This window comes from Gambusia affinis, linkage group LG06 (genome assembly GCF_019740435.1).
Source record: "Gambusia affinis linkage group LG06, SWU_Gaff_1.0, whole genome shotgun sequence".
In the NCBI taxonomy this organism is placed as follows: Eukaryota; Metazoa; Chordata; class Actinopteri; order Cyprinodontiformes; family Poeciliidae; genus Gambusia; species Gambusia affinis.
Genome location: NC_057873.1, coordinates 11,416,205 through 11,426,359, shown reverse-complemented (window position 1 = coordinate 11,426,359; position 10,155 = coordinate 11,416,205). Strand labels below are relative to the sequence as shown.

Genomic DNA, 10,155 nt, shown 5'->3' with positions numbered 1-10,155 from the left:
TCTTGGTTAATGTCAAGTTACCATAACAGACATTTTGAATAATGTCAACTTTGTCATGATTTACCGAATGACACTTTATGACAAGTCATAAATATTGACTTACTCGTGTTAAATAATGTCTATGACGGTGTCATGACAGTCTTATTCACAACCCGTCAAATAAAATGTAAAAAAATAAATAAATACAAGTACAAGCAGGAATTTTATTTGCACTGAAAAAACTGTTATCAATGTAAACATTTATGGAGTTTGTTTGGAGCAGTGATGATTCCAGTCTTACAGCCGCTGCGAGGAAGGATTTTTGATAAGGTTTCTTTGTGTACCTAGGAAGCAACACTATCAAGAAAAAATGTTTTAATTCTGTGTCTTTCGGGGAACTAATTCCTAAACCAAATATAAGGTTCCAGATCCCAGTCAGGAAAACCACGGAGTCATGGAAAACAAAACAAAACAAAAAAAACCAAATGTTTGTTTGTCGTAATAGTGAGATAAAAGCTGCAAGCCAGAAATATATAATGTTTAATAAAGCAAAAATATTAAATACGCAACTAAAACTAGATGCAAATACCGCTTTTTTAACAGTTACACGTATCACACAATTTTTACAATCTCTTGAGCATTTGTTGTCGGCCACTCCGGTTATTAGAGAACCCCGGCTCAACCTGCGAGGACGACGTTCGTGAAGCAGCTTTCAGCTGTTTGCCATCTATTTCAGAGCGCAAAGGAAAGGAAACAGGACGATTTCTTATGCTCTCTTGGTGTTGGTGAGTTAAGCGTAGTTTGTAAGAGTTTTTCGTGTTTGCGGCCGCTCTTTAAAATAGGCTCGTTTAGAAACTTGCGGTAAGCTTAAGGGGTTCCGCAATGACTTGGTGAAACGCAATACAAAATGTAAGTTTTACCACTATTTATGCCTGGCTCTTTTTTGTTGTTTTTAAATCCTATAAAAATGTACTGAGTTATGATCTTGTATTTGTTTACGTTGTTTATTTGACTATACACGCATTTAAATAGTCAAAAGAATTTCCGGGTGTATCATTGAATCCCCCGCCCAGTCAAATGGGAAAACAGGACAACAGGCAGAAAACTTAGTTGGTTTGATTTTTAAAGATCCCTGTGTTGTGTGTGCGTTTGACAGCATAAACAGTCTCCTACCCAACTAAAAATACCATCAAGAGTGAATACAGTGAATTTTTTAATATACATAAAATACACTGTAGTTTTTAAACGGGCGTGGCTACATACGTTTTTCTTAACTGTGCATATTGAATTAAGTATCTTCAAACAACTCTTCCAAATGCGTTTATGTTTATTGAAAACGACAAAAAGCTTATGTACAGGGTGTGTTTCTTTATCTTCTTTATCCAAGCTTTTTCATCAGCCTCAAATATTAGATACTCCTCCATATTAGATACTCCTCCATAAACAGATACCTGTTCATCTAGCAAGACCATGATAAACAGGTCTTGCTAGAAGTCTTATCCTGGGTGGCTCCTTTTATGTTTGTCCTGCCTTATTGTTTTTCTGCAGATGATCACTCTTTGCTCTGCTTTCATTTACATTCTTGCTACTGTGCCGACAGCTGTTGGTTGGTGAACCACTCATCTACTTAAGAGAAAATACATGTAACTTTCAGGTATGTAAATATTATTACAATGATGTATCTTTGTAGTTTTTATTTTTGTGGGTTTACATATCTGTGTTTTAACTCAGTTGTCACAGTTTCCATCACTATTGGTTTGTGCTTTAATATTTTTTCTTCCTGTAGCCCTCAAACTGCACTCATCCATCAAAGAGCAGCTGCTAAACTGGATGTTGACAAATTGATCTGAAGGCATCGCTGGAGATTATCCTTAATTTTCTTCACTGATCAAGCATAACTAGATCACATCATGTCTTACCCAACCAGCCAAATCAACCATGAAGCAGCCTATTTGTCTCTCATGAAAGGAGTGAGGGAAGTGGACTTTCGTGGCCTCTGTGTCCCCAGCGACCTGCTGCTGATCGGAGACCATGCCTTTCCTTTAGCCATGAACAGCAAAGGTCAAGTCCTGATGGCTGCCTCTCTGTATGGTGCTGGGAGGATTGTTGTTCTGGGTCATGAAGACTACCTGACTGCCTTTCCTGCTCTGGTGGAGAATGCCCTGCTCTGGCTGCGGGGTGATGGATCAGGTGACCCTTCTGTATTTGTGCACAACAGCGTCACAGTGATCAGCGACAACCTCAGCAAGTCCACCTTCCAAGCACAAGTGGTGGGGAATTTTAATAGCAATCTAACGACCGGTGTGTATGTGACGGATGCGTACAGCGTTGGTGCTGACCCGAAAGACTTGGTGGCCTTTATGAAAGCTGGAGGAGGGGTGCTGATAGCCGGCCAGGCGTGGAGCTGGGCTGCAGATCACCCTAAGGAGAATACACTGCATCACTTTGATGGAAACAAGGTGTCTGGGGTTGCAGGGATCTACTTCTCTAAGAATCCAGCAGAGGTGGAAAACCTTCCAGTCTACCCACAGATCCCATCCTCCTACATGGCTGTAGTGTGAGCATGCACTCTATTTTTTCTAATTTATTTTAAATTTCTTTGTTTATTTTTAGCCTAAAAGGTCTGAATAATTTTTTTTTTGCTTTCATTTTGATTTTCAAACTTTAATATCATTTGTTTCTTAAGAGCTTAGAAAATATTTAAGTTTTAACTAAGCCATTGGATGACTTACTTTTTTTAATCACTCAATTTAAAAGTAGAACCAATTGTTAGGGAGTTGCATTTATGTTAATAGTCAACAACCCCTTATTTAGTATTGAACTGGTACACTGCTGCCACCTTTCTGAATCTGACATAAATATCAGCTCCAATTCTGTCTTTCATTTTTAATAACACTTCTTTACACTCCGCTTTTCAAATACAGAATAGGGAAGGATTTTGAGGACGACTTGCAGTTCTTACTTCATGGTGTTTCAGAGCTCGCCATTCCAAATGGTTCACTAGCGTCAGAGGTTATGGTCCATGGCCCACTAGCATTTCCTATTGGTCTAGCAAATGGTGGACCAGCCTTTTTGGCTGGAGCCTATTATGGCCAAGGTCGGGTCATCGTTGCTGGACATGAAGCAGTTCTGAGTGCTGAGGTAAAGTTAATGAGAAAGTTGTGTTAAAACTTTGTAAGGTTTATCAGAACATCTAGGTTAATGTTTTTTTCTTTTTTTCTTTCTTTCAACACCCAACACCCAGGCAAATGCTCAATTTTGGAAGAATGCCTTTCACTGGCTTGATGAAGGCCGAAGGGGCGTTGTTGGAGTAGCACTGGAAAATGGGTTTACTGTAGCTACCAACTCAGGCCTAGAAACAGAGAGGACGGGCTTCAAGAAAGACCTGAGTGTGTTTGTATCTCCATCAAACCCCCAAAGCCACTTGGAAGAGATCAAGAACTTTGTAGCAGAAGGAGGAGGTCTTCTGATTGGAGGACATGCCTGGTACTGGGCACAGTGCCATAATGGAAAAAACCCAATGACAGAATTTGGAGGTAATAAACCTGAATAAATTATCATAAAACATCATAAATAAATGCCAAGCACTTTTCTACTTTCTGAATATGCAGCACCTTGCACCTTTATTGGGAAAGCCTCAAAATAAATATCCACATCTTGTCGATATTTATCAAATACCATTTTGTCACACACAAAAAAAGTTTTAAATTGAGGGGGAATTTAGGAATGTGTTTTTGTCTTTTTTCCAGACTTAAGAAGATCAGTGAAATCTACTTTACTTGAATACTATGCTCTGTCATGTTTCCTATTTTAAAGAGTGGCTGGTAGACATGGCCTGTAATTCTTTATATTGTCATTGCAGGATAACAGAGTCATGGGTTACTAATTAAATGTGCATTGCCACTGAAAATGATGAAAGTGCTTCAGTAAAATTAATTTCTTCCTTCCTTTCCTTTATATTTTGTTTCCCTGAAGAAATGTACTGAGATTACAAGTCATAAAACATTTTCAGGGTGAGATTATGAATCAGCTATGAGGACAGGACAGACAAAATCCTGAATCTGGTCATTTTTAAAATAATTCATATTGTATTTTATGTCTGGTACTTCAAAAGGTAGGGTGTTATAGATGGCTGGACCAAATTTGACTTTAGAACTAATTAAAAGCATTTAAATATTCAAATCTATTAATTCTGAGACAAAAAAGAAGAACTTAAAGAAATAATTGCATTCAATTACAGTGAAATTACTGTTGAAAAGGATTGTGTATGTGAAACTCGGACAAGAACTTAATCATGACTGATTGATGACAATTTTGTTTTGAAACCAATGTGTCAGAGAAGTTTTAGTTTGTTATAAGGACACCATGAGGACAATAGTGGAATTGCAAGTTTCATGGCAGATATTATAAAAGTTATAACCAAATCTTAGCTGAGCTGTGTTGGAGTTGCCTTTTTATCAGGAAGTTTGGAGGTTTTCTCCATCCATGTGGATCTCCTACACAAAGTAACAGTATTATGTTATTGTATGCATTGCTGCTTGTTTGTCTTATGTTGCCCTGGGTACTTCTGACCCATTTAATGTTTTGCAGGAAACCAAATCCTAAACCAAATGGGGTTGAGCCTGCTGAAGTCAACTATTCCAGCAGGTTCATACAAGGCTCTGGATCCCAGTCAGACCATCAAAGATACATACCATTTCCGGCATCTTTTGCACCGCTTTGCAAAGCATGTAACTGGGCAGGAAGAACTCAGAAAAGATGAGGAGGAATTCCTCAGGAAGCTGGGCAGCGACTGCTCTTCCTACTTGAACATGAAAGCTCATGACTCCTGCCACTACTCTCAGGTGGTGGCAACACTCACAGACATCTTAAAAAAGTCAGGCATGCCACAGGTGAGTAGAAACAATCATATTTTTAAACTTGAACCAAGTTATCCCTGACCAACAGTTTCATGCAATAATATCTAGTTTTTATTATTATTTCCACTACTAAGGTGAATGAGAATTGCCCTGTCAAAAATCCCAAAGACCACCTTCTGCTCAACATTGGGGCAGAGGTTTACAAGGTTTGTCCACATCCAGACGACCTCCTGCCGTACCTCATCAAGGACAATCCACTGCTGCCAGTTGTCCACAATCACAGGGTCAAAATTGATGTCAGTACAGCAGGTGTGTGTGTGGTGTGGTTTTTGTTTGTAAATTCTTTATGGATAGTTCCCCAAGTTCATTATATAAATTCGATCAGATTTGTTTTTGAGAAAACAAAGCAACAGAAGTTTTCTGCAGTGAATCACTGGCTTGGACAACAGTTGTCCTGCAGCTGTGACTGACTCATCAGCAAAAAGATACAATTTTGCTTCTGACAAAGTTAGACCAAGATTCTTACAGTGAATTCTAATAATAACTAGATGGAGACCTAACACTGAGTTATGTGGCACCCCCTTGAGGACTGAAATAAATACACATCACAAACCATCATATTTAATGCTCTGAGACCTGTTCCAGAGGTAATTTGAAAATCATGTTACTGTCCTGTAAATGTTGCCCTTGGGTAGTACTATACCCACCTCAATTTGTTATATAATTTCTATGCATAGGATATAAACTTTACTTCAGATGTACTGTGGAACACCAGAAGGTTTGGAGGTAGCAGATATGGAGATACTGGTTCAGTCTTTCATCCCATCTTGTATTGATTACTGCAGTTCAATATATTCATCACCCAATAAAATGATCCATTGCAAAGCTAGCTTACTCACATGGTCAAATGAGCTAATTTCTTTACTGTGATTTTTGTTTTTAGAAAACCCTTGGGTTTGTGAAAAGTGCATGTAAGTTTAATTTCTTAATAAACACTAAAATGGATATTGGTAACATTGACCTTTTCTGTTTGTGTGTGTTTATCAGAAGGAGAAGAGTGGATCAGCACAGGTCTCTACCTTTCTCCTGGTATGAAGACATATGTGGCCATACCAGCAGAGATCGTCTACAAAGGATGGCAGGTACTTTACATAAAATCTGTTTCTGTATGAACACAGAAGTGTTTAATATGACATAATTGCACGTATACTTGCAATTATTCCTTGCTCATGCTAAAATAAGAAAGGGGCTTAAAAGAAGTTTTGGGAGGATATGAAACATCCTCTCAAAGCTTTAACTTGTACTTTATTATACCCACAGATTCAGATAGGCTGTCAAACAGATTATCTGAATGCCGCAGAGTTGAAGAGAGCTCCATGTGTCCATGTACGCTTTCCTGTCAACTCTGAGATGATCCAGGTGTCGAACCTGTGGGGAGGGCTCATTTACCTTGTGGCCCCACCCAACACACAGGCACAAGGGTTAGAGGCTTTTGTACAGATGGCTGTTCCTGCGCCCTATTACAAATCAGGTGAGAAAATGTTTTGAGTGGTTGGTAAGACTAGAAAAGAACTTTATAAGCTCAATTTATTAGAGGAAGCCCATTTATAGTTTACTTTATAAATGCAAGCTCTACCTTGGTTGTGTAAAGCTGAACAGAGGTTAATATACAAAGCCAAAAGCTTCACTTTTCTTCTCATCAAACTGGGATTCTGTCTACACTTACTTTTCCATCAACATTTACTTTAAGCTAATGCTTTTCATAAGATGGGGAAAGTTCAAATAGAAACTCATAATTATGGTAGATAATAAATTTATTTTAACTTAATAAAAAGTTTGATGAACATCAGCAGAGGTTTTTGTACTGACGTAAATGCCAAGGGAAAACAACATTTCTTACCTGAGAATCATCTTACTTTCACACACTGGGGACCTGATGATCTGGCGGCTGACTCTGCTAGAGCCATTTATTTTCACAAATCTCATCCAATTTTGGATACGTTAGAGTCCCTATTGTGAGTTTTTCTCTTTCGCCACTAAGCAGCTAAATATCCTTTTAACTTATTATTTAACTTTTTCTGGTCAACAGCAAAAACCTATTAATAAGCAGCAGTCATTGTATTCTCTTCCAGACTACACTCCCCATGTGGTAGTGCATTTTATGTGTTTCTGCTGAGTGTCTTTGTACTTAGTGGTCATATTTCCCAGGTTCCCTATTGGGATTCAATAAGTTTGCTCCCCTCAACTGGAATTACAGCTGGGAACAATGGCATAAGCCAAGCAGGCCCATGTTTTATATCCAATATTGCAGTTGTGACACAAATGTTCCTTTTGTGTTTGAACACATAAAATGGAGATAGATGTATAAATCAGCTCCTACTGCTAACATGAGATAGCACCAAAACAAAAGGAAATAAAACACACGTTATTTTTCTGATTTGATATGATTTGTTATGATATCAATACCAGCTCCAACGTCTGAGACAATTTTGCTAAATTGAATGCATGACGTGTGTTACTTCATTCCTCTGTTTTAATAGACCTTTTTTTTTTTTTAGGTGTTACGACTCAAGCTGAATGGTCGTTGTTGAGTACAGCTCCTTCACCTTGGGCGGAGTTGGAGTTTGACAACATCATCCTCACTGTACCCTCTGATGTCGTCAGGCGTCTTGATCATCCCGATAAGTTGGCGGTCCTCTGGAATGACATCATGAAGGCCATCGCTGACCTGGCTGCCAAATCCCACAAATTTCCACGGAAAGAGCGTTTTGTAGCAGACGTTCAAATTTCACATGGTTGGTATTTTCCTAATTTCACACATCATTCTTTGTCCTGATGAATCTCCCAAGCGGTGCTGTAGTACTCCATGCTTTGATAAGGATTTTATTTTTTGCTCAGGTTTTATGCATGCAGGTTATCCTATAATGGCACACAAGGGTTCTGCAACTGAGTTGGTGGATGTTAACCATATTAAGAACAACGGCATTTGGGGTGCCATCCATGAGCTCGGACACAACCAACAGCGAGGCTGCTGGGAGTTCCCTCCACACACCACAGAGTGCACATGCAACCTGTGGTCAGTGTACGTGCATGAAGAGGTGTTTGGGATCAAACGGGACAAGGTAAGGGAACACAGTGCCTAAAACAGGTTTTTTTTTTTTTTTTGTGAAGCAAATTTTGTAAACAACTCCTATTTTAATATTTAATCTATAATTAGAAATTCTGCTACACAGTTTGTTTTACTGTGGTTATTGTAGGCTCACGGAGTGATGACTTTGGAAAACCGACATCAACGAACCAAGGACTATATACAAGGGGGCAGGCAGCTCAGCAGCTGGAGCATGTGGATGGCCCTGGAGACATACATGCAGGTAAGAGAATGTTCAAAAATGTGTTTTAACCTAATAAAAAATCATCAACCCATTACATACGCTTTCAATCTTATTAAATGGTTTAGTAAAGGCCCCGGTTTGTTCTTGTAGCTCCAGGAGAAGTTTGGCTGGGATGCCTTTAAGAAAGTGTTTGCTGCCTACCACAACATGAACAACTTTCCCAGAGACAACGAAGGGAAGATGAACCTGTATGCAGAGACGTTCTCCCAGACTGTGAGCATGAACCTGACTGGATTCTTCAAAGCCTGGGGATGGCCTATTGACCAGGCCACTGAACAGAAACTATCCAGCCTGCCTGCTTGGACTGATCATCCAATGGTCTGAATGGCAAAGAGTTGATTGTTTTTGTGCACTGACGTGGTTATGAGGACCAGTTCCTTTAGACGAGCTTTAGTTTGGGGTAATATAGCTAAAAGTTGTGAAGATTTTCCTGCTTTTTCATCTTTATTTATAACATTAAAAAGAGAAGGATATATATTGCATGCACTTTTCATCTATTAATATGGCATCCTAGGGAAGAGGAGAGCAAAATATAAAACATGGTAATGCAAAACTTTGTTGTTACTTTGAATTATTTGCACACATCACACCTTGGCAAAGGATCTCAAGAGTTATTTAGGTCTATGTGGCATCAAAGATTTTATGAAAGGGGCATCAAGGGGACAATTGTATCTTAGATAAAAAACAAATGGAAGACCAATGTGCTTATGGGATATAGATAGATTATGTATTCATGTTCTACACAAATGATATTAGGATGCACATATGATTTTGTGTATGAATTTATTGTTTTACTTATTGCAATATTACATGTTAATCATTGCTGGAAGAACTTAATTTTTGTGTCCGTTTACAGTATCCAAAAAGCCAATACATATCAAAAATCAATAAAACAACAAAAACACTTTTGAACCTATCTCAATACCTGCTGCAGGGCTAATATTAGCTTATATCAGTTCAATTCAAAAACACTTTATCTCAAAGGAAAATTAAATAAATGCATATCAAGGAAGAAGATGACCTCCAGCTCAGTTGTTTTTTTTCCATTTCCTATGTTTTTGTGTGCATTTTTGTTGCTCTTGACACATTTAATAGGCTTTTCAAAGTGAAATTTTAGTAGACCTTTTCATTAAAAGGATTATTATGGACCAAATAATGCAAAGTTAATCAGCAAAATTCTTTTTTATGTGTGTGGCTTGTATAACCACCAATATTTCAGGCTTTTTGGTAATAAAAGCATGTTCTGTTTCTCAGATGGAGTCTCAGAACTTAGAGGTCACGTTGAAACACACGTTTCTGCTTTTTTTTGTCTGTATTTTTCCTTCCAGGCTTGTCTATTCATGTTCATTTTGCTTTGGATGCCAATCCACAGACATGCCATTAAACTTTTCCGTGCGTGTCCTGACTGCATCTTTACACCTCTATTTTAGTTAACTAAAATGCTGTGTTTTGTTTTACTCAAATAATTTTCTCAATCATGTTATATGATATTATCAAATCATATAACATGACTTAGCAACATGTTTTTTGCAACATATTTTTTCTTTGTGCAAAAAGCATGTTTGCACAAAGCAAATTAATTACAGTAAAACAGAGGACAAAAAGAAGGTGTAATTCTTCTGTCTGGATAGTCAAGAGCATTACAAAAAAAAAGTAAATTTTACAGCTCTAACAAAATTGTTTTCACCTTCTGAAACCAATTTGACAGAGAAATATAGCAGGCTATATTGTATTTATATGAACATTAAGAAATCGCTGCTCATACTCCAATGATGAAGAACCACAAAATTATCAAAGGACATTTTTAAAAATGAAACTAATTTAATATCCACTGGAAGATATGCATCATCCTCAAATGATCATCAATTATATATCATGTTTTTAATATCTCTGTTGAAATCCAAATTTTGCAGCTAGAATATGAG

General features: G+C 37.9%; 1 protein-coding gene across 4 annotated transcripts; it reads left to right on the top strand.

The window, feature by feature from the left end:
- Positions 1-237: 237 nt before the first annotated feature.
- On the top strand, positions 238-9,629 carry LOC122832265 (TRPM8 channel-associated factor homolog). 4 transcript variants are annotated; one of them, XM_044118839.1, is made up of 13 exons: positions 238-764; positions 1,580-1,633; positions 1,766-2,536; positions 2,904-3,120; positions 3,224-3,515; positions 4,570-4,871; positions 4,973-5,147; positions 5,886-5,980; positions 6,159-6,369; positions 7,397-7,633; positions 7,737-7,960; positions 8,096-8,209; positions 8,321-9,629. In XM_044118839.1, exons 3-13 carry the CDS (start codon positions 1,890-1,892, stop codon positions 8,552-8,554), a joined length of 2,748 nt encoding a protein of 915 aa, XP_043974774.1. In that variant the 5' UTR covers positions 238-764; positions 1,580-1,633; positions 1,766-1,889; the 3' UTR covers positions 8,555-9,629. The 4 variants fall into 4 exon arrangements, with proteins under 4 accessions (XP_043974774.1, XP_043974775.1, XP_043974776.1 ...); XM_044118840.1 differs by having other exon boundaries at positions 1,528-1,633; XM_044118841.1 differs by having other exon boundaries at positions 238-888.
- Positions 9,630-10,155: the final 526 nt, after the last annotated feature.

Coding starts and splice junctions, on each gene's coding strand:
- LOC122832265 (XM_044118839.1), top strand. CDS start 1,890: ATGTCTTACCCAACCAGCCAAATCAACCATGAAGCAGCCTATTTGTCT. Junction 5,148..5,885: donor AATTGATGTCAGTACAGCAG/GTGTGTGTGTGG, acceptor TGTGTTTATCAG/AAGGAGAAGAGTGGATCAGC. Junction 6,370..7,396: donor TGCGCCCTATTACAAATCAG/GTGAGAAAATGT, acceptor TTTTTTTTTTAG/GTGTTACGACTCAAGCTGAA.